This window comes from Carcharhinus amblyrhynchos, chromosome 11 (assembly GCF_965287045.1).
Source record: "Carcharhinus amblyrhynchos chromosome 11, sCarAmb.v2.hapA, whole genome shotgun sequence".
NCBI classification, from domain to species: domain Eukaryota; kingdom Metazoa; phylum Chordata; class Chondrichthyes; order Carcharhiniformes; family Carcharhinidae; genus Carcharhinus; species Carcharhinus amblyrhynchos.
This window is the reverse complement of record NC_137334.1, coordinates 9,722,004-9,746,166: the sequence shown is the minus strand read 5'-3', so window position 1 is coordinate 9,746,166 and position 24,163 is coordinate 9,722,004. Positions and strand designations below refer to the sequence as shown.

The window sequence follows — 24,163 nt, the reverse complement described above, 5'->3', positions numbered from 1 at the left end:
CAGCGACGTCTGGAAAATAACCACCAAGGCATCCACTATCACCTCCGCCATTTCTTTCAGAACCCTCGGATGCATTCCATCCGGTCCTGGGGACTTGTCCACAATCAGTCCCTCTAGTCTGTCGAGCACTGCCTCTCTAGTAACAATAATGTCATCGAGACCCTCCAGTCCTACCACCTTTCCATCGCTAACACCCGGCAAATTATTCACGTCTTCCTCCGTGAAGACCGAAACAAAAAGGTTATTGAAGACCTCAGCCATTTCCCCATCCCCTACCACTAAGTCCCCCCTCTCATTCTCTAAGGGTCCAACGTTCACCCTAGCCAGCCCCTTCCTTTTTATATATTTATAAAAACTCTTGCTATCCTTTTTTATATTGAGCGCTAGCCCAGCTTCATAGTCTCTCCTACCCTTCTTTATCAACTTCTTTGGAAATCTTTGTTGACATTTAAACCTCTCCCAATCCTCTTCTTGCCCACTACTCTTAGCTACTCTAAACGCCTCCGCTTTTAATTTAACACTTTCCTTCACCTCCTTCGTTATCCACGGCTTATTACCTCTCCTCCTACGGTCCTTTTTAACCATCGGAATAAATTTCTGCTGAGCACCAAGATAGATCTCCTTAAAGATCCTCCACTGCTCCTCAGCAGACCTGCCTTCCAACGCGCTTCCCCAGTCAACATTCGCCAATTCTTCTCTCATCCTACCGTACTCCCCTCTGTTCAAACAAAGGACGCGTGTCCGGGAACCCACTTTCTCCTCCTCCATCTGCACCAGAAACTCCACCATACAATGATCACTCTCCCCAAGAGGATCCTTCACCGCAAGGTCCCTAATTCTACCCGCCTCATTACATAACACCAGATCCAAGATAGCTCGCTCCCTCGTCGGCTCCAACACACACTGTTCGAGGAAACTATCCTGGCAGCATTCCAAGAACTCCTCCTTGAGCCCACCATGTCCAACATGGGTCGACCAATCAATATGCAGATTGAAATCTCCCATAACTACGGCCGTCCCATTCCTGCACGCCGCACTTATTTGCGTGTTAACAGCCCGCCCCACCTCCAGATCATTATTCGGGGGCCTATAGACGACACCCACCAGCGTCTTCCTCCCTTTGCTGTTCCTAATCTCCACCCACAACGATTCCACGTTCTGCTCTTTGGTTCCTATATCATCTCTTGCTACCACCCTGATGCTATCCTTAATCAGCAGAGCTACGCCCCCCCCCCCCCCCCCCCCGTCTTTCGTCCCGCCTATCCTTCTTAAACACTTGATACCCCTGGACATTCAGCTCCCAGTCCCTGTCAAAGAGAATGAATTCCTTTATAACCACTTGTATCTGCCAATCAAACTGTGAATTTACTTTGATAATGATAAGTTATGGAAACAGTCAAGCAGCATTAATCCTATAATGGCAACCATCAGCTTTTGTCAACAAATATCTATTGAAATGGGAAGCATCACTTTGTTTTCAATGGAGAGCCACGACAGGCTGTTTTCATTTCAGATTGAAAGAGCAGAGGATTTGAATGATTTGACAGTCCCACAGAGCTTATCTATTTTTAAGCACAAAAATGTCTACTGTTAATAATCCAAAACCTCTCCAGAAGGGTACCTGACCTCTCCAAAGATCACCAATACGTTTGGGCTTTTCCTTAAATGCGTAAAGTCCCCAAGTGTTGTTTCAGAAATCTAGCTGACTAAAAGTGCAGAAATGCAGAAGTGTGAAATACCTCCCACCTCCATCCTACGCACCCACTCCCACCACCCCAGCATAAATAGTGGATGCTAGGTTCAGAAGTGGGATTTCCAGAATTGGGGCTCCATCACTATTTTGGCTTAGGCACAGAGCTCTTCCAATTTGGTGAAAATTCTGGCTTTAGTCAACCTACTGCAGGCGCCTCAAAGCACTGAAAAAGCACTACCAATGATACCTTTACAGGATCCTTCAAATCCCAGTGGCAAAAAAATGCCAATGGCAGAGAACCCGGCCAAGCAAACAGTGCGGCATTGAGGCATTAATCACTCTCTAAAACATAATACTGGGGCAGTGTCAGAAATGTGGTAGACAATTTGTATGCAGCAAGCTCCAGTGAACAACAATGAAATAAATGCCCTGTTCACAGCTTACCAGTTGTTTGAGGGATGAGTATTTAACAGGATATGAGGTAGAAACATCCCTGTTCTTCTCCGGAATAGCAGTGTCAAATTTTTTACATCCATCTGAGTGGGAGGACAGGGCTCAGGGTATAACATCTCCTCTGAAAGACAACAGGGACGATCTTACTGGCTCATCATGCCAATCAATCAGCATGGTGAGCCAGTAGGCTCGCAAGAGAGGCAAAAACTGACTTCGCATCGAGAAGGGCCCAAGACTGATTTAAAAACTTACATCTATTTTTAAATAAGATTTGTAAGTCTGGGATGGTCTTGCTGGTGGAGGTCTTCACTGGCAAGGATCACATTTGACTCCACCAATGGGGGCCTCTACTGATGGCCTCGTCAGTGAGACTGAAGGCCGTTGAACCTCACCAAGTGATCAGGGGCAAGGAGGAGTGTGTCACTTGGGCAGGGAGGGGGAGCATCCCTTGGGCAGTGCCAGCCTGGGATCCTAGAAGTGTTAGCCTGGCACCCTTGCACCAGTGATCGGACATCGTGAAATTGCCCACCAGGAACTGGGTAGTGCCAATGGGCAGGGTCTAGGGGGAGGATGTAGAGCCTGAAGGAAGTAGCGCCTAAGGGCAGGTAGGAGGGCTGCGTGCTTTGCAACTGGGGGTTTGTTCGGGCGGCAATTTCCTGGGGTGGGGCAGCAGTATCGGGCAACAATCATCTGCGGGCGGGATGGGGTGGGGTGGTAGTGGAGAGTATCAGAGCAGTGATTGGCCGAGGGGAGGTATCAGGATGGCGATTCACTGGAGGGGGAATACCAGGGTGGCAATTGGCCAGGAAAGTCAATGTTCAACCAGGGAGGCCAACGATTGGCCAGGAGGCCATAATCAGGGAAGGGGCAGGGCGATATCTCGGGGGGGGCGGTGGGGGGGGGGGGTGCTGGGGGTGTGGTGGGAGGGTGGGAGTGTTTGGGGGGCTAATATCTATCGGGGTGGGGGAGTGACAGATCTTATGTGTTCTATGTACACTTTGCATGGAACACCAAGAGATCCACGCATGTGCAATTGTGCCCTCTAGCTGTGAGTAGCTGGAATTCTGGCAAGAACAGACTCAGTCCACTCCTCTGGCGTGAATCACTTTACCTCTTTTTTTACACTAAGTGACATAAGATCATGTCTGAAAACTCGTCATAAAAATGGACACTATTCTCTCCTGTTTTCATGCTCGTTTGGCATTTAGAATGTTTAAGATGCCCCCAACATTTCTGGCTGTGCAGTATTCCTTCAGTATTGTCCATAAGCACCAGCCTAGATCATCTGCGCAAGTCTTGGGGAAGGGACTTCTGAGTCAGGTGAAAGAGTGCTACAAATGAGCCAAGGTTTTGTGGCAAAGCGCATACAATTATATAAGGCAAAGGAAGCCTGTCCTTTTCATTGTTGCATTTTTTCAGTTACAACCACTCAGGTGTCTAGTGTGGCTGATCTGGTTAGAATAGTGGAAATTGCTACAATGTGCAGTCATTGAGTTGAATAGCAAAGATGTGGTGAAATGTAAGTTAGGTAAGTAATTGATGGAGAAAGGGACAGAAAAGTATACTGCTGGGGTGAGTAAAGTCTCATGGAATGAGGTTCTGGTGGAGCTTGAACTTTGACATAGACCAGTTGGACTGAATGGTCTCTTTCTGTGACAAATTCCATGCAATGATGCTGGTGAGACATTCAATGTGAGTTCAGTGCTTGATTTTGATTTGAGCTTTTATTGTCATATGTATTAACGTACAATGAAAAGTATTGTTTCTTGCGCGCTATACAGCAAAACGTACCACTCATAGAGAAGGAAACTAGAGAGTGCAGGATATAGTGTTACAGTTATCGCTAGGATGTCGAGAAAGATCAACTTAATGCAAGGTAAGTCCATTCAAAAGTCTAAGAGCAGCAGGGAAGAAGTTGTTTTTGAGTCGGTTGGTATGTGACCTCAGACTTTTTCCCGACGGAAAGAAGTGGAAGAGAGAATGTCCGGAGTGCATGGGGTCCTTAATTATGCTTTGCCGAGGCAGTGGGAAGTGTAGACAGAGTCAATGGATGGGAGGCTGGTTTGTGTGATGGATTGGGCAATATTCATGAGCTTTTGTAGTTCCTTGCGGTCTTGGGCAGAGCAGGAGCCAGACCAAGCTATGATATAACCAGAAAGAATGCTTTAGGTCATGCTTTTCACTGATGTAGCTGCACCTTAGTCAACTGTACTTCAACACTACAGTCCAGAGAACTTCTTTCTGCACATAATTGGTTTCATACATCCTTCCATGTTGGATTCACATTGGCTTGGTTTAAGGATGTTAACCCCGAAGATTGCCATCTTGCTTTGTTGTACATTCAGATTATCCTTGTTGAAGAGGATAGTTGATCCTGGGCAGATGGACATCTTTTCAAGGCCAATCAGCCTATCTTTAAGAACTGCTGTACTCCATTGAGCCCCACCCACCTGCTGCCAGAGCACTACCTGCACATATGGAATGCTAACTTCTCCGTTGTGAAAATAGCCCATCTCCCTCTCTACCCTGGTTGGCACACAGCTTTCAAAAGAGCGATTGTTCATCTCTGAATATGAATCTCTGTAATAAAGGTGTGCAGATCGTGATATGCAGTGTATTAGGTGTGAAGCATGCTCCACTAGGTGCTGTAAGCTACACTCAGGATTGACAGATTTTAATAAAACAACAGCTGTAAATCTTAGAAGTGAAAATTAGTTGGGCCACTGATTCTGGCCTTAGGAACTGATCAATATTCAGTATATATTCAGTTTTGCCTGTTCAGTATTTAAGCAGAACACCATAAGTGCTGAAATTACACTGCACAAATCAGTACCTAACATAGTCCATCAGTTTCTTATGTAAAAGAAAGTTGCACCCTTTCTAAGTACAGGAAAAATGGTGATGGGGTGTTTGTTACTAAGATTGCACAGGAAGACACTGGGCAGTATTCCAGCTCTGCCCACCGTGTGGATTGTCCCACTGCAAGTCAGTGGACTTTTGGCATGGATATAGAAACACCCACAGCGGATCCTGCCGCGATATGGCTGTTGTTCACGACTGTTTCGCTGCTGTCTTTTTGAGAGAATGATTTTCTTGGACAGATTATTACTCATAAATTTGAGACTTTGGGCGTGATCTTACTGCCTGTTCACCTCATGCTCTCATTGCAGCAAATACGAAGAATTTGGTGACAAGCCAAATCTTTGTTCATTGCAGCAGGGTGGGAAAATCCTGCTGCTGTGAACAGTCGGAAAATTTTACCCCATGTGTGTTATTCAAGCTCGACCTCGCCAGTGGGAAATGGATAGGATCAGATAAGCTGTACACGCATTCCCTATATTACTTTACGTTAAGAATGGAAGGTGACCTCATTGAGATTTTTAAAATTCTGAAAGATGTTCGATAGAATAGATGTAGTGGAGACTTTCCCAATATTGGAATGACCAGAACGAGGGACCATAACAATTAGATAGTCACTAATAAATTCAAAAGGGAATTCAGGAGAAACCTCTTTACTCAGAGAGTGATTCCAATGTGGAAACTTTTGCCATATGAAGCAGTTGAGGTGAATAACAAAGATATATAGAAGGGGAAACTACCTAAGTACATGAGTGAGAAAGGATTGGAAGAGGAATATTGATAAAGCGAGATGAAGTGGATATAATAAAACGGTTGTGTTCGTCATAAACCCCAGTGTAAGGTTGATCTGTCCCTGTGCGTAAATTCTATACAAGCCTAACAATGTCAGTTTTTTGCTGCATGGATTAGGCTAAAATGACCCCCACATTATAAAGCATTAATTTCTTCTTTAATTAAATATTTTCAATTAAACAGTAATTCTTAGTGCTATAACTGAATCCCACCAGTGCAAGGGGAGCTGTGTTAAAAAGCTAATGCACATATATCATTATGATACTGGTGCAACAATTCAAACTTTATTTCATTAAATTTGAGGGTTGGCATCATGAAAGCTATCTCCATCTATATGGGACATAGCTTCTAGGGAAGGGCAACACCTGCTGCCTGAGCTCAGAGAGTAATTTTTTCTCCATTTTTATTCCCCAAAAATATTCATAAAATGTATAAAAATACATTACATAACAGTTCAAGGTTGACATTCCACCAAGTGCAAAACTGATTAGTTTCTTTAAACACAGTACTTGGCACTCTGTGGTGCCTCGCTACACTAACAATTACAGCTTCTAATTATAATATTAATTTCATGTCAAACATACAGCTTGAGGGTTTTTACATGGTTTCTAGCCCTTCATATGTTCTGGCAAGGGAGCCTCAGACAATGGCATTTTCCCACTGGGACTTTGCCATGCCTGCCCCACGCTTCAGTGAGTCCCAGTCCTTTGTATGTGTCTGTCTGAAACAGGCAGTTATCGACACCTCTTTGCATTGGAAAGTCAACAAGTTTCAGTCAGATCAAAGAATGGCTTCTGCAAAGTTGATGGCCCTCTAGCAGCAACTGCAGGTCATCTTTGTGGCCCTCCCTGGGAACAACCCATCAAGGACAATGTCATATGCCCCCCGCAGCTACATAGGATGAATCTCAACAAAAATGTCTGCATCTCTCTCCCAACCTTTTTTGCAAAGACACATTCAACAAGGAGGTCGGTAATGGTCTCATGGGCCTCATCTAACTAAATGAACTCAAAATGTGTTTACCCAATCCCTTATGAATGATTGGTGCTTTTATAGCATTGTAACAACAAAACCAGCCAACCTACATCTTGGTGCTTGCTTGAAAGCCCTGGTGTTGAAGAGTTCTGCCAAATGATTTTGCCAGTCTGTCCAGGGACAAGTTTGACAGAATTTGCCATTTTTCCATACCGGGCCTCAATGAATATAACATGGTTCATTCAAAGGATATGAGTATTGCTCAAAAAGCCATTCCAGAGGGCAGTTAAGAATTGGTCATTTGTTGTAGGTTAGGAGTTACATATGGGTCAGACTGGATGAGGATGACAGATTTCCACCCCAAAAGGACATTAATGAACCAGTTGGATTTTCACAACGACTTGTTAAATTTCATAGTAGCTTTTTAATTTCTAAGGTATGTAATTATATTCCCAAGATGAGCGTAAGACCATAAGACATAAGAGCAGAATTAAGCAATGCAGCCCATTGAGTCTGCTCCACCATTCAGTTATGGCAGATACTTTTCTCATCCCCATTCCCCTGCCATTTCCCCATAACCCCTGATCCCCTTATTAATCAAGAACCTATCTATCTCTGTCTTAAAGACACTCAGTGACCTGGCCCCCACAACCTTCTGCAGCAAAGAGTTTCACAGATTCACCACTCTCTAGCTGAAGAAATTCCTCCTTATCTCTGTTTTAAAAGATCATCCCTTCAGCCTGAGATTGTGCCCTCTGGTTCTAGTTTTTCTTACTCGTGGAAACAATCTCTCCACATCCATTGTATCCAGGCCTTGCAGTATCCTGTAAGTTTCAACAAGATCCCCCCTCATCCTTCTAAACTCCCAACGAGTACAGACCCAGAATCCTCAACCGTTCCTCATATGACAAGCTCTTCATTCCAGGGATCAATCTTGTGAACCTCCTCTCAATCCTTTCCAAGGCCAGTACATCCTTCCTTAGACACGAGGTCCAAAACCGCTCACACAATACTCCACTGGGGTCTGACCAGAGCCTTATACAGCCTCAGAAGAACATCTTGTATTCTGGCCTTCTCGACATGAGTGCTAACATTACATTTGCCTTTGTAACTGCTGACTGAACCTGCACGTTAACCTTAAGAGAATCTTGAACAATAACTCCCAAGTCCCTTTGTGTTTCTGATTTCCTCAGCATTTCCCCATTTAGAAAATAGTCTATGCCCCCTTCCTCCTTCCAAAGTGCATAACCTCACACTTTTCCACATTATATTCCATCTGCCACTTCTTTACTTACTCTCCTAACCTGTCCAAGTCGTTCTGCAGCCCCCCTGTTTCCTCAATATTACCTTTCCCTCTACATATCTTTGTATCATCTGCAAATTTAGCAACAATGTCTTCAGTTCCTTCTTCCAAATCATTAATATATATTATGAAAAATTGTGGTCCCAGCACTGACTCCTGAGGCACACCACTAGTCACCGGCTGCCATTCTGAAAAAGACCCCTTTAACCCCACTCTCTGCCTTTCTCTATCCATGTCAGGATCTTCCCATTAACGCCATGGGTTCTTAACTTATTTAACAGTCTCCTATGTGGCACTTTGTCAAAGGCCTTTTGGAAATCCAAATAAATCATGCCCACTGGTTCTCCGTTATCTAATTTCCTTGTTATCTCCTCAAAGAACTCTAAGAGATTTGTCAGACATGACCTCCCCTTGACGAAATCATGCTGACTCAGTCCTATTTTGTTATGTACTTCCAAGTACTCTGCAATCTCATCTTTAATAATCTAAAATCTTGTTAATGACTGAAGTCAGGCTAACTGGCTTGTAAATTCCTGTCAGCTGCCTCCTCCCTTTTTAAACAGCAGTTTTGCATTAGCTATTTTCCAGTCCTCTGGGATCTTACTGCCTCCAGCGATTGCCGAAAGATCACCACCAATGCCTCCACAATCTCCTCAGCTATCTCTTTTAGAACCCTGGGGTGTATTCCATCTGGTCCAGGTTATTTATCCAGCTTCAGTCCTTTCAGTTTCTCCAGAACCACCTTCTTAGTGATAACCACTGCACTCACCTGTGTCCATGATTCTCCTGGAGCTCTGGCATCCCACTGGTGTCTTGCACCTTGAAGACTGGTGCAAAGTAACTATTCAGTTCCTCTGCCATTTCTTTGTTTTCCAGTGGTCCAGTGGCTATTTTTGCCTCTCCCTTGTCTTTCATAAATTGAAAAAAAAACTTATCTTACTAGCTAGCTTACATTCATATTTCATCTTCTCCCCCCTTATTGCTCTTTTAGTTGCCCTCTGCTCACTTTTAAAGGCTGTCCACTAATCCTTGCCACTTTGTATGCTTTTCCTTTTGCTTTTATGCTGTCCTTGACTTCCCTCATCAGCCATGGGATTTGAATTGTTTAGTCCAGGCCTCTGGATTATTAACCACCATGCTGTTGTGCTTCATAGACATGGGCATCTTTCATTGTATCACTATGGGGCAGACGGATCATGGAACATTGGGCTGTTGAGATGCATCTGATACCTTCGTGTCCAAAATTCTCAAAGACCAAGCGCGTTATCCAAGGGGAATTGATGCTTTTGATACTACAAGACATTTTCATTCATACACAGCAAACAGCAAGTCAATGAATAAATTATATATTTTGCTTTGGGTGAGGAGAAATCACTAGGCTATCATAATCAAGTGGTGTTAACACAGCTCTGCTTGCACTTTGGGACCAATGATTTCACTCAGCTTGTTTTCCCAGTAGAAATCTCAAAGTTGGTTGACCTTGCTTTCAAAACTAATTCAAGAATCTTGTTTTGATTCCGTCCCAGTTGGAAACACTTGTCCATGCAGCTTAACCCCAAAGTGATTTATCTGTATTTGTGTTTCAGTCTTTTCAATGTAAAACGATGGGTTTGATTTGTATGTGGATTTGAGGGGACTGTTATCAGGATCTTCCACCTTAAAGTACCATGCCCTGAGGCATTCACAAATATGGACTTCCACTGAATTGGTCACAATTATGCTTGGCAAAGTACTGCAGTGATTTGCCATTGCCGTTTGCGTGACCAGCAAACTATCCTAGTCTTACAGAATAATAATCAATCCGTTTGGCTGTATTCTGAATATATTTTCTGTGGACTAGACTTGATACCTAAACTGCTGACATGGTACACAATGGTTAGCAATGCTGCCTCACGGTACCAGGGACCTAGGTTCAATTCTGGCCTCGGGTGACACTCTGTGTGGAGTTTGCACATTCTCTCTCTGTCTGTGTGGATTTCCTCCAAGTGCTCTGGTTTCCTCCCACAGTCCGAAGGTGTGCAGTTTAGGTGGATTGGCCGTGCTAAAATTGTCCCTTAGTGTCCCAAGATGTGTAGGTCAAGTGGATTAGCCACGAAAAATGTGTGGGGATAGGGTGGGCCATCGATGGAATGTTCTTTTGGAGAGTCACTGCAGACTTGGTGGGCTGAATGGCTTCATTTTGCGCTGTAGGGATTCTATGAAGCTTCTGTCCAAGATGTTGTCAGATTATTATTGCTTTTTCTGAGCCCTTTGATTCTGTTTCCTTTCAATGAAATTGCCATATATTGTGTCCCAGTGTTTGCTTAAGTAGAGTTTAATTTTCTTATCACTATTGTGGCATTTTGCATGCCATAACACCAGAGCAGATTAACAACTCAAACCACAACGATAGAATCTGCTGTACACATTTTTAGATGCACAGTCATCTTGGTTTGTGTAAAATTGTTCAATTTTCCACAGCTCAGAAAGGGATGCTGTGATTGTCAGCTCATTTTATGGTTAAGAGATTATTGGATTAATAGCACTGTACATTTAAGTACAGAGTCAGCTTTGTATGTGTGAGGTTAGACCATCAATTCATTTTTTTTATGTGTTCTGAAAGAAATCAATAGCTTAATTTTGCAATGATAATCAACTGATTGGATACAAATCGACTGGCAAAATGTTTCACCGATGGATCACTAATTCTTCCTCTCTTGTGTTTTAAATTATTACAGTATGTGCTGGCACAGAAAATAAACTCAGCACCCTCTCTGACTTGGAGCAGCAGTACCGAGCACTCCGCAAGAATTATGAAAACTGCGAAGTTGTCATGGGAAATCTAGAAATCACGAACATCGACCGAAACAGGGATCTCTCCTTCTTGCGGGTAAGGTACCACTAGGACATTGGTATGCTGCTAACATGGCCGCTGGCCAGGTGACCCTTGCTCCACACGAGCAGAGTGGCACAGGTGGCTTGACAGTGGCTGCGGACAAGAGCAGACATAGCCAGCTCACTTGGAGACTGCATTAGAAAAAACACAAATACAGAGCATATTCAGCATTTGAGGGGATGAATCGATTACCGTTCAAGCAGTAGACAGAAAAGTGCTGGGAGTACACAGCAGATGTGAAAGGGCAAAAGCAGCAGGTTAAAGATTTTGCAATGGAATTCTTGCTCTCTCTGAATTGATAACTTGCCTTCACTCTCGCTGTGCATTTCCAACATATCCTGTCTTTACTTCAGATTTCTAGTTCTACACCTTTCCTGAAAGCAGTTTTTTTTACCCTGTTTGCAGGTCTGTAGCGCAGTGAGATTCTGCTGTTTTGATGCGATTCAGGATAAATGATCTTGAGATAGTAGGAGTGGCAAAAAAAACAGTCTCTCTCGGTGACAGTTGGTGCTAATCTTCTCCACTATAACAGTTTGCACTAAAACCATTTAATGAAGTGATTTACAGTTAATTACTTAAATCTGTTTGGTAAACTGTTACTGCAAAACATATCTATCAGACGCCAGGCCATTAACAAACTAATTAAGCATCCTGGAGTAGATTTAAGCCACTGCGTTCTCAAAAAAGTATCGAGGCCATGTGGGAGGAGTGTGTTCTGAGGATTCTGATGAGGTTTAGACACTTTTTATTGCCCATATGCCTGTTTGGAGAGTGTGATCTCTGTTTATTGTTACTTAACCAGTGTGCTGTTGCTCTGTAATCGAGTAAAAAGTCTGACAACACCAGGTTTTAGTCCAACCGATTTATTTGATAGTAAATAGTTTACTATTTACTAGTTTACTATTTGATAGTAAATAGTTTACTATCAAATAAATCGGTTGGACTAAACCCTGGTGTTGTCAGACTTTTTACTGTGTTTACCCCAGTCCAACGCCGGCACATCCATATCATGGCTCTGTAATCGAAGCAGAAAATGTTGGAAACACTCAGCAGGTCAGACAGTATCTGTGCAGCAAGAAAAGACTTAGCGTTTCAGATCAGGTCCTGAATAGTCACCTACTGGAATGTTTTTTTTTCTTTCTCCACAGATGTTATGTGTTCTGCTGAGTGTTTCCAGCAATTCTAGTTTGGATTTCAGCATCTGCTATAATTTGCTTTTGTTGCTCTCACTGTGCATTGCAGGATTTCAGTGATCAAGGCAACATTTCCCACTCTTCTTGAAGCTTCCCAGGGATGCAGGAAGAGTTAGGGACAAAGCTCTGACTTTTTTTACAGTCTTATACAGGGAATATTTATCATGTTTAATGTTGTGTTTATAACATGAGCCCCTTTATAACTGACACAGGAGTCCTTAGTCACGTAGGATGGTGAAGGAATTTGACAACTCTCGTGGGTGTGTAGGATTCACTCTAGTCTCTCAGTTTCCTCCATTTCCCCTAATAAATCCAGATCTCTTGAACTCTTGAACCAACCACTCTAGATTGGGAGAGATTGTTTCAATTGAGTTAATAATCAGAAGACACAAGTATGAGAGGAAGGATGAGGAGGCTTTTTCTTCCACATCGCGTTGTTATGATCTGCATGTATTGCCAGAAGGGATCATGAAAACAGATTCAAACCACAACTTTCAAAAAGCAGTTGGATAAAAATGGACGTTTGGTTGTAGAAAATTTAAATACTGCTGCAAAAAGACATTTTGTCAAAGTTTTTGTCTTGCGCTCATCAGGCCACTGGCAATCAGTATTCTTGTGATTGCCCTGACGAGCGCAAGACCAACAATTTCAACAAAATGTCTTGGATAAGTACTTAAAGGGAAAAAATGTGCAAAACTGTGGGGAAGAGCAGGGAAATAGGGACTAATGGATAGCTCTTTCAAAGAGCTGGCACAGATATTATGAGCTGATGGGTCTGCTTCTGTGCTGCATAATTCTGTGACTCTAAGTCATGTTGTGGGTACAGTAATACTAAATTTGATGGATAAAGTCAAACAGATTAATCAATTTCTCATTATACATGGAAATCAGGAGAGATGTTTAATAGTCAATAGATCTAATACACCCGTTTCACACTATTGGCCTGTTAAAATTGCTCCGCTTCCTGGTGAATACTCAAACTGGACTGAAAATGCCACTCAGCCTGTTGGGAGAGCCTATCAGAAAACTCCTTGCTGTCAGTCCACAGTTTTGCCTGTGCTGGCAAAATTCACACTTTCAGTAGGGCATTAAAGACTGGCATATTGCACACCCATTATATGTTCCTACCCAACACTCCACAGTTTATTTCTCTCTCTCTCTCCCCCTGCCCTTCTTTCCTCCACACCACCCCCCCCCCCACACACACACACACACACACACACACACACACACTGCACAATTGAATTCCCCTCTGTGACTTCATGCATTGTCTGACTGACTGGCACAAGCTTACATTGTCCACTGACCTTTGGTTGAACAGGTAATCACTCGGAAATGGGAATAATTGCTGGCTGGGTAATTATTCACAGATGTTCCTATTGGAATTTCAAGAGTAATTATCCAAGGTGAATGAGAGATTAAAATTCTGGCAGCAAATACATTGCTGTTGGGCAAACCAGACTGAGCAACAATTCATTTTTCCATGAAATTCATAAATCCGGAGAGAAATTAGACAGGGAACTCATCGAAATTAAATAATGGTTAAGATATTAGCTGTTTGTTACCTTGAGCAAGTATTTAAACCTCATCTGAAATTGGTTGTGTCGTGGGGACCAGAGCTGGTCATGCAATTGTAAAGAAAACAGGTAAATGAGCATGGTTCTGGCCTCCAGAGTCAGCACAGATGAACAGATGACAGCTGACCATGAAAAATGGCTGCATTCTTTCCTCTCCCCTATCACTTTGAAGGAATCTCTTGCCAGCCATCTTCCACTTTGATCTAACAGCAAGGGGTAGAATTGGGGACTCAGCAAAACAATTGATTATTTTTACATTGCTTTTAATGAGACTCACAGATATTATGCTCAGCCACATAAGTAGGCTCAAATTGGTTTAAACTTTATGCTGGCAGATCCTAGCTTTTAACCACCGTGATCTCTCTCAGCAGAGTCATTGTTCAAGAAGATGACACTGAAACTCAGTAGGAATTTGAAAATCTATGCTAGATTGAAAGATTGAACAGATGGGGCTCTTTTCTGAAGAAAAGAGAAAATTGAAAAGTGCAAATAGAGATCTTCAAGATTATGAGGGGTTTAACAGGGCAGGTGATGCAGAAACATTCGTTAGAGTTTAGAAGAATGAGGGGAGATCTCATTGAGACGTATAAGATGATGAATGGGATGGATAGGATAGAGGTGGAGAGACTCTTCCCGCTCAAAAAAGACAGTAGGACTAGGGGGCACAGCCTCAAGATAAAGGGGAGGCGGTTTAGAACGGAGTTGAGGAGGAACTTCTTCACTCAAAGGGTGGTGAATCTCTGGAATTCTCTGCCCGTTGAAGTGGTGGAGGCTGCCTCGCTAAATATTTTTAAGAAGCGGGTTGATGGGTTCTTGATAAGAGAGGGGATTAAGGGTTATGGGGAGAGGGCGGGAAAGTGGAACTGAGCCACGACAGATCAGCCATGATCTTATTGAATGGCGGGGCAGGCTCAAAGGGCTAGATGGCCTACTCCTGCTCCTATTTCTTATGTTCTTATGTTCTTATTTTCAAGTTGAGGGCAAGACCAGAATTAGGAGCTGTAAAATTGTCACTGATCAATCCAGAAAAGAATTTGGAGAAACTTTATTCAGGAAGTGGATAGAATCTAGAGTCCAGCACATGGAATTGTTTAGGTGAACACCAGAGATGAATTTAAGGGAAAGCTAAATATTCACACTAGGAGAAAGGAGTAGAAGGTTACATTGATGGGTTTAGATAAAGAAGTGTGAGAGGTGGCTCGTATGGAGTGTAAATGCAGCCACACACCACTCAGGTCTGTTGGCCTTTGTGATATAATGAAGTTATATTGCTTTACAATGTTCAATTTGACAATAGCATGAAAGACAGATGCAAAGAAAAAGTCAGTTAGGATCTTTGGATACTTAGAATGACAGGGGCCATGAGTGGTCTGGACAGTCACTCCTGATTCCTGGGAGTTTTTCAGTGCGAGATTTCTAGATGTCAGGCTGCATATACTACCCCACGAAATATCAAGAGGAATATTTTGAATCAGTAATAAATGCAGTTCATTGTCAGATGTGTTACTGTCTCAATTGTCCACAAATTTGCTGTTGAGAAGGTAAAGCATATCCAACACTCACCTGCAGAGCCACTGTGTGAGTGACTCGCATTATCCCAAGCCAGGTACAGACCCTGACTCTTCCATTGTTGTGATTTTGTGTGGACGATTTAACTTTAAATATGCTTGCTGATTTTCTGAATGAATTTGATTTGATTTATTATTGTCACATGTATTGTTTTTTGTGCACTATATAGACAAAGTTAAAGTTTAAAGTTTATTTATTAGTGTCACAAATAGGCTTATATTAACACTGCAGTGAAGTTTGTGTGAAAATCCCTTAGTCGCTACACTCCTGCACCTGTTCCGGTACACTGAGGGAGACGTTAGCACAGCCAGTCCACCTAACCAGCATGTCTTTCGGATTGTGAGAGGAAACCAGAGCACTCGAAGGAAACCCACACGGAGAGAGCATGCAAACTCTGCACAGACAGTGACCCAAGCCAGGAATTGAACCCAGGTCCCTTGTGCTGTGAGGCAGAAGTGCTAACCATTGTGTCAACATTGAGTACATTGGAAGAAGAAAAGGAAGAGGTTTCAGAATGCAGTGTTACAGTTGTAGCTGGGGTGTAGAGAGAAAGATCAACTTAATATAAGATAGGTCCATTCAAAGTTCTGATGACAGCAGGGAAGAAGCTGCTCTTGAGTCGGTTGATATATGAACTCTGACTTCTGTTTCTTCTTCCCGACAGAAGAAGACAAAAAAGAGAATGTCCAGGGTGTGTGGGGTCCTTGATTATGCTGGCTGCTTTGCCGAGGCAGTGGCAAGTGTAGACAGAGTCAATGGATGGGAGGCTGGTTTGCATGTTGAACTGGGCTACATTCACAATCCTTTGTGGTTTCTTGATCTTGGTCGAAGCAGGAGCTGTACTGAGCTATGATACATCTGGAAAGAATGCTTCCTATGGTGCATCTGTAAAAATTGGTGAGAGTCATAGTGGACATGCCGAATTTCCTTAGCCTCCTGAGCCTGAGAAAGTACAGAAATTGTTGGGCTTTCTTAACTATAGCATCAGCGTGAAAGGACCAGGTCAAGTTGTTGGTGATCTGGACACCTAGAAACCTGAAGCTCTTGCCCATTTCCACTCCATTCCCTTTGATGTAGAGGAGGGTATGTCCTCTATTGCACTTCCAAAAGTAGATGACTCTCTACTTCATTTTACTAACCTTGAGGGAGAGATTATTGTTATTGCACCATTTCATAGATTCTCTATCTCTTTCCGTGTCATCGTTATTTGAGATCTGATCCACTACAGTGGTGTCATCAGCAAATTTGAAAATCGAGTTGGAGAGGAATTTGACCACACAGTCATAGGTGTATAAAGAGTATAGTAAGGGACTGAGGATGCAGTCCTGTGGAGCACCAGTGTTGAGGATAATCATTGGAAACTAGAAGATTCAATTAAATAAGCTAATTTCCTTTGAAGTAGGTCAATGTATTAGTGCAGCAAATTGTTACTTTCAGTGTGTTGCATCGTAGGATGATAGACTATGGCCTTGTATCTCTAATTCCTCGCATCCAATTCCGTATCACAATTGTGGGTCCATTGGAGAGTAAGTGAGAGGTTTTTATTTCATTGCAATTGACCATGATGAATGGCTACAAAATGGGATTAGCCATCTTGAGCACCCTGCTAATGTCTGCCATGCTGCTGTTGCCATTTTGAAAAAAGGTCCAAAATACTCAGCCTTATTCTAACATTCGTCAGGGTCACATGATACAAATAGGACCCCGGCTGCCATTTCGGGGTTGGAAGGGTTTGGAAGTGATGTGGACATGTCAAGACTCACCTATGAAGTGCCCTCATGGGATGAGTGAGGCTCCAAATGACAGATGCTAACTGGTACCTATGATCTACACACCAGTGGGTTGGTGTCTTCAGATCAGAATGAGTGGAAATGAATCTTGCAGCCTTGAAACTGCCCTGAAATTGGGAAAAAGGATGTAAAATTGGTCTTTGGCAATAGAACAAAATGATGATGATGATGATAACTTCATGCCCATTTGGGAATAAATAATAGCAACTTGTATTCATACAGCGTAAACAAACTGGGAAGAGCAATCAGGTGAAGCTAACACTGAGCTACATGTGGATATATTAGGACAGGTGACCAAAAGTTTAGTCAAAGACAGAGGTTTTAAGGAGCCTCTTTAAAGGAGAGAGGGGTGACAAGGGAGGCAGAGCAGTTTTAGATGAAATTCTGGAGCTCGATGAAGAATCTTAAAATTGAGTTGCAAAGTTAAAATTCCCCCCGAGGCTTCAAAATCCACTGACTGGTCATGAAACATAGGACCTTGGATCAATATAATTTAAAGTTCAGTTTGTAACAGTGAACTCTGTATGCTATGGAGTTAATGATAGAATTTCTGTAGGGTATGGGATGTTATCATTTCATTGGTTATCTGTTATGTATTAGCTAGGAAGTGGCTACATGTTATCTAGATGCCGCATTCACTCCAATCATTCCACTGGCAAGCCTGCTGATAATGTTTGACATTGCTATATAAGTGCAAGTTGTTGTTGTCATTGATGCTGTTCTCCCCAAATGGATGTAAAGTTGGCATTGTATCCACAATCTTCCACTCAAGGAAACAGATGGGAAGTATCCTGGTCAATATCCATCCTTTAACTGACATCACTAAAATTCATTGGCTATAAAACCCCTTGGGATACCTTGAGTTTGTAAAAGATGCTTTAAAATGCAAGTCCTGTACTTTCTTCCTTTCAGAGGGAGAGCAAGACACCCATTTAAAATCCAGCTTGAAAAATGGATCAGGCAACCAACATAGTCTGTCTAAGCTTGTTCCCCAGGTATGAATTGGATGGCCTACAGCTCCCTGCTTTTCAGCACAGAACTCAACTTCCCTAATCTAAGCATCCGGTGATTTTGATCATTAGAAATCAGACAACAAAAGTCCATATTTTCTCCTATTTTGCACTAAAATAAATTAGGAGTCTTTGTTGCAATGGAGTTGAAGTACAAGAGTAAGGAAGTTTTGCTGCAGTACCAGACATTGGAATGCTATTTCAATCTCCTTCTCTTGCCTTAGAGAGAAGACCACGTTTTAAATTGGGGAAAGGCTATTTCAGTAAGCTGAAATGCAATTGCCAAAACTTGACTGGGAACAGCTACTTGAAGATAAATCAAGTTCAGAACATTGAAGGATATTCTATGAAGAGACAGAGACTGTCCAAAACAAATATATTCTGACAAAGGAAAGATTGATGGTGGTAGATTTTTCACTCCCATTTTCTGGGGGCAGGAATGGTGGTGGGGATGAAAAATCCCATAGGAATCCTTAAACAGCCCTTGATTTTGATTTGATTTGATTTACTGTCAAATGTATTAGTATACAGTGAAAAATATTGTTTCTTGCACACTATACAGGCAAAGCAGACCTCTCATTGAGAAGAAAACGAGAGTGTGCAGAATGTAGTGTTACAGTCATAGCTAGGGTTTAGAGAAAGATGTGAGGTAGATCCATTCATAAGTCTGAGGCAACAAGGAAGAAACTGTTTTTGAGTTGGTTGGTACATGATCTCAGACTTCAGGATCTTTTTCCCAATGTGAGATGGTAGAAGAGAGTTTTTCGCGGGTACATGGGACCCTTGATTATACTGGCTGCTTTTCCGAGGCAGCAGGAAGTATAGACAAAGTCAATGGATGGGAGGCTGGTTTGAGTGATGGACTGGACTTCATTCATGATGCTTTGTAGTTTCTTGCAGTCTTGGATAGAGCAGGAGCCATATTGAGCTGTGATACAACCAGAAAGAATGCTTTCTATGGTGCATCAGTAGAGGTTGGTGAGAGTTGTAGTGGACATGCCAAATTTCCTTCATCCTCCGAGAAAATAAAGACATTGGTGGGCTTTCTTACCTATAGCATCTGTGTGGAGGGATCTGGACACCTAGAAACTAGAAGCTCTCAACCATTTCTACTCCATCCCCATTGATATTAACAGAGGTAAGCCCTCCACTACTCTTCCTGAAGTAGATGACTATCGCCTTCGTTTTGTTGATGTTGAAGGAAAGATTATTGTCATCGCATTAGTTCACCAGATCCTCTACCTCTTTACTGTACTCCACTCATCATTGTTTGAGATCCGACCCATTTCAAAAGTCAAGATCCCTATTTTGAATGGATTTAAATATCATTATCAGGCCTTTTCGCCTGATTGTAACTGTTGGATTATCCATTCACATTGGCATGAAGCCATGCTGATATGAATCAAAACAGGTCTCCCATGACACGCACCTGGCCAGAGAAACAAGAGGCACACAGGTAGGTACAGCCCCCAGGGTGAAAAGGGTTATGCCTAGGCGGTACCCTGGCACTGCTCCCAAAACTGCCTCTTGGCACTACCCATTAAAGGTTCGGTACTGGTGTTTCATGGTATAGGTCAGCGACTTAGACGTCAATAAATGATTAAGAAATTTGCAGTTGACACTAAAATTGGCTGTGAGGTTGACAGTGAGGCAGAAAGCTGGAGAATGCTCAGAGATATCAGTGGAGTTGTCAGCTTGGCAGTAAATTCAGTCAGGAGAAGTATGAGGGAATACATTTGGAGAGGACAAACAAGGAAAGCAGTACGCAGTAAATGATAAGATATTGAGCGGTATAAAGGAACAGACAGAACTTGGAGTGCATTTTCACAGAACCCTGAAAGGAGGAGAACCCTGAGATAAGGTCATCAAATAGGCATATGGAATACATTATTTATTGACTGAGGCTAAGAGCGTAAGAAGTGGAGTTTTGCTCAGTTTGAGTAGAACAGCAGTTAGTCTGCAGCTGGAGTACTGCATCCAGTTCTGGTCAGTACATTACAGGAAGGATGTGATTGCACTGCAAAAGATGCAGAAGAGATTTACGAGGATGGAGCCAGAAGTGGAGAATTTTAGCAATGAGCAAAGATGAAATGGTGTGGGTTTGTTTCACCTGTGGTCTCATGTTTGGAGTGTGGGTGGAAGATGGCAGAGTCCATTGTTGACAGGCATTCATTGCCTGATCAAGGGACGCAGCATCGGGAAGAGTGCGGCCATTGAAAGCTTATCCTCATTTGACCCTCCCTGTCTCTCTCCCCACCACCACTGGCAAACCATCTCCATCTCGTCCTACACACCTGTGTCCAGGAATCCAATGGCGATCCTGCGGCTTCTCCTCAGAGCATTACTGGCAGCACCAACACTCCAGGCATTTCTGGGCAGGAGTGCAGGTGGGATTTCCTCCTCACCAGGGGCTTGATTTACATGGAAGACATGAAACTGACAAGTTAAGTGCCCTTAACTCATATCAGACGCCTGCTCCCCAAAAAAGAAACGGTGTAGGGCTCCTACCAGTTCTCCATCTGGTTGAGCTGGTCAGGATTGGTGGTTTGGGGGATGTGGCACCCCACACTAGCAGTAAATCCCAGTCCTTGTTTTTAAGAGGCCTGCGGAACACAGACTTCAGGGTGAAAGAAAAATGTGCCAGCGGAAATATGATCGGCTGGAAAAAGAATTGCCATTTTGTGGCAGCTGGCAGCGAATCATCATTCAGAAACAATTTGTATACTGCAGACTCAATCATGCATCATATTTCAATTTGCTGCAAAAACCACATGGAAAAAGTATTTCAAAATGAATTAATGACTTTAATCTCCCGCCTCGTGATGCTTCAATTTCAGGTGCTGACAGACAGGATAGCTTACCTTCCTGAGAAAAACAGGCTGAAAATTTGATTCAGATATGAAATTGTCAGCAATTCATCTATAGCATGTTTGTGGCATTTTTGTCAATCTGCCCTAATGAATTAATCTTTTCTTTTAAGTTACCCAGGCACTGATACTTCACTTTGAACAAAGTGCTGTCTGTGCAGCTGTTGCCTGGCTCAGCAAGCACACAACAGATTCAAAAAGCCAATTGCGCGCTCCTGATCTCTCTCATTCTTTTCTGATCAAATCCCATAATGAGATGGGTTTTGTTGCTTGCATCTTAATTTAAGAAAACTCTCATTAAGTACCTGTTTGCAATGGTTCTCTTACCAAACACACACTTTTAGAGAGGATCCCAGAGGTACATGGAGGCTTTGTGACAAAAGAATGGCAAGAATAATTATTTGCATTTATTACCAAGACAATTCACAAAAGCATTATCAGCCATAATTTTGTCCTGATCCACCATTGGCGATATGAGGACAGGTCTAAGCTTAACTTTGGAAAGACATGGGCAGCAATGCATGGGAACATCATCACGTGCAAGTTCCCCTCCAAGCCATCCATTCTCCTAACTTGGAGATATATCACCATTTCTCCACAGCACTGGGTCAAAATCCTGAAATTCCCTCCTTAACAGGACTGTGAGTGTACCTACATCACATGGACTGCAGCGATTCAAGGAGGCAGCCCATCATCACCTTCTCAAAGGCAATTAGGGATGGGCAATTGCCCACATTCCATGAGCAAACACAAAGAATACTAAAGCACGGAGGGATTTGAAAACAAATATGAATAATTTTAAGTTTGAGCCTTTGCCACACCAACTGCCTATGAAGTCAAATCTTAACCAACTAAATATTGTCTGAGGGAATTATTGTTGTACCAGTAATCCTCTTCTGGTATGGTTCTCCCCTGTGTTGCCATTATAAGAGGCAGTTGAACTCTTGCCTCACGTAGTTGAGAAAAAACATTGATCTCCTTTGATTTTCTAAAGCTTTCTGTATACCCTGGCTTTTCAACAATCAAACAATTGTCCAAACAATTTTAAGAAATTTCTATCCCTTCCTGCACGTTATTAGTTTAAAATGACCGTTTGACTAACGTAAATATCTGCAGCAGCTTCTTTTAATAAAATAGATCAGTTCACCATACTCAGTTGCTCAACTGGGGCGGCATGGTGACACAATAATTAGCACTGCTGCCGCACAGTGCCAAGGACCAGGTTCAATTCCAGCCTTGGGTCACTGTCCATGTGGAGTTTGCATGCTCCCCCCATGTCTGTGTGGATTTCCTCCAGGTTCTCCCACAGTCCAAAGATGTGCAGGTTAGGTTGGTTGGCCATGCTAAATTAACCCTAGTGTCAGGAGTAATAGCAGGGTAAATATGAGGAGTTACGGGAATAGGGCCTGGGTGGGATTGTGGTTGATGCAGACTTGATGGGCCAAATGGCTCTTTCTGCACTGTAAGGATTCTATGATTCTATGCTGTAAATCACCCTTGATTGCCAAATGCAGAATGTGGAATGAGAAATGGTAAATGTTTTATTTAAGACCTTTGATGTTGCACTGGCAAATGCATGATGGGCTGAGTGTCCTCCTTCTCCCCTGTACAATTCCATGATTCTATGGTAAGATTATCCAAAGCACAAAGTTATCATTTGGGAATCAACCTGACAGCCCATGAGGACTTTGTCCATGGAGATTGCTGAGTGAAAGAATTGTATGAGCTTATCTCATACATCTCATTATGAGCTGATAGCGGTAGACAGAGGGGAACCGGTGGATGTGGTGTTTCTCGATTTTCAAAAGGCGTTTGATAAGGTGCCTCACAAAAGGTTGCTTCAGAAGGTTAGGGGGCATGGAGTTGGGGGTAAGGTGTTAGCGTGGATAGAGGATTGGTTGTCTAATAGGAGGCAGAGAGTTGGTATCAATGGGTGCTATTCTGATTGGCGGTTGGTAACTAGTGGAGTGCCGCAGGGATCGGTGCTGGGGCCTCAGCTATTTACCATTTATATAGATGATCTGGAGGATGGGGCTGAGTGTAGGGTGACGAAATTTGCTGATGACACAAAGATGAGTGGAAAAGCAAATTGTGCGGAGGGTGTGGAAAGTCTGCAGAGGGATCTGGATAGGCTGAGTGAGTGGGCGAGGACCTGGCAGATGGAGTATAATGTTAGCAAGTGTGAGGTTATCCACTTTGGCAGGAATAATAGTAGGAGGGATTACTTTTTAAAGGGCGAAAAGCTGCAGCATGCTACGGTGCAGAGGGACCTGGGGGTCCTTGTGCATGAGTCGCAAAAACCCAGTCTGCAGGTGCAGCAGGTGATCAAGAAGGCAAATGGGATGCCGGCCTTTATAGCGAGGGGGATAGAATATAAAAGCAGGGAGGTTTTGCTGCAACTGTACAGGGCACTGGTGAGGCCGCAGCTGGAGTACTGTGTGCAGTTTTGGTTGCCACACTTGCGCAAGGATAATTTGGCCTTGGAAAGAGTGCAGAGGAGGTTCACTAGGCTGATACCGGAGATGAGGGGGTTAGACTATGAAGAGAGACTGAATAGACTGGGTCTGTACTCGTTGGAGTTTAGAAGGATGAGGGGGGATCTTATAGAGATATATAAGATAATGAAAGGGATGGATAGGGTAGAGGTAGAGAGATTCTTCCCACTCAAAGGACAGCAGGACTAGAGGGCACAGCCTCAAGATAAGGGGGGGGGAGGGGGGACAGTTTAGAACAGAGTTGAGGAGGAACTTCTTCACTCAAAGGGTGGTGAATCTCTGGAATTCTCTGCCCATTGAAGTGGTGGAGGCTACCTCGCTAAATATATTTAAGACACGGGTAAATAGGTTTTTGACAGACAAGGGAATTAAGGGTTATGGGGAAAAAGCGGGAAAGTGGAACTGATCCACTTCAGATCAGCCATGATCTTGTTGAATGGCGGGGCAGGCTCGAAGGGCTAGATGGCCTACTCCTGCTCCTGTTTCTTATGTTCTTATGTTCTTATCTGCAAGCAACTTCTGCCTGTCATTTCGTACACAAAAACAGAAAAGTGCTGGAAAATCTTAGCAGGGCTGACAGCATTTTTGGAGAGAGAATAGAGCCAATGTTTCAAGTCAGGATGACCCTTTCATCAGAACTGAGAGCAAGGAAAATCAGACAAGACTTATACTATGAGGATGATGGCGTGGGGGCACAATTGGACAAAGGAAA

The 24,163-nt window shown here is 43.1% G+C and overlaps 1 protein-coding gene across 2 annotated transcripts in view; it reads left to right on the top strand.

Moving 5' to 3' along the window:
• The window catches only part of LOC145349910 (receptor tyrosine-protein kinase erbB-4-like), a 1,005,257-nt gene that overhangs the window by 387,032 nt on the left and 594,062 nt on the right, over positions 1–24,163 (top strand). For both annotated transcript variants that reach the window (XM_080198569.1, XM_080198568.1), the window contains exon 2: positions 10,793–10,944. In XM_080198569.1, coding sequence (XP_080054695.1) covers positions 10,793–10,944 — 152 coding nt within the window. The remainder of the gene's footprint in view (positions 1–10,792; positions 10,945–24,163) is intronic.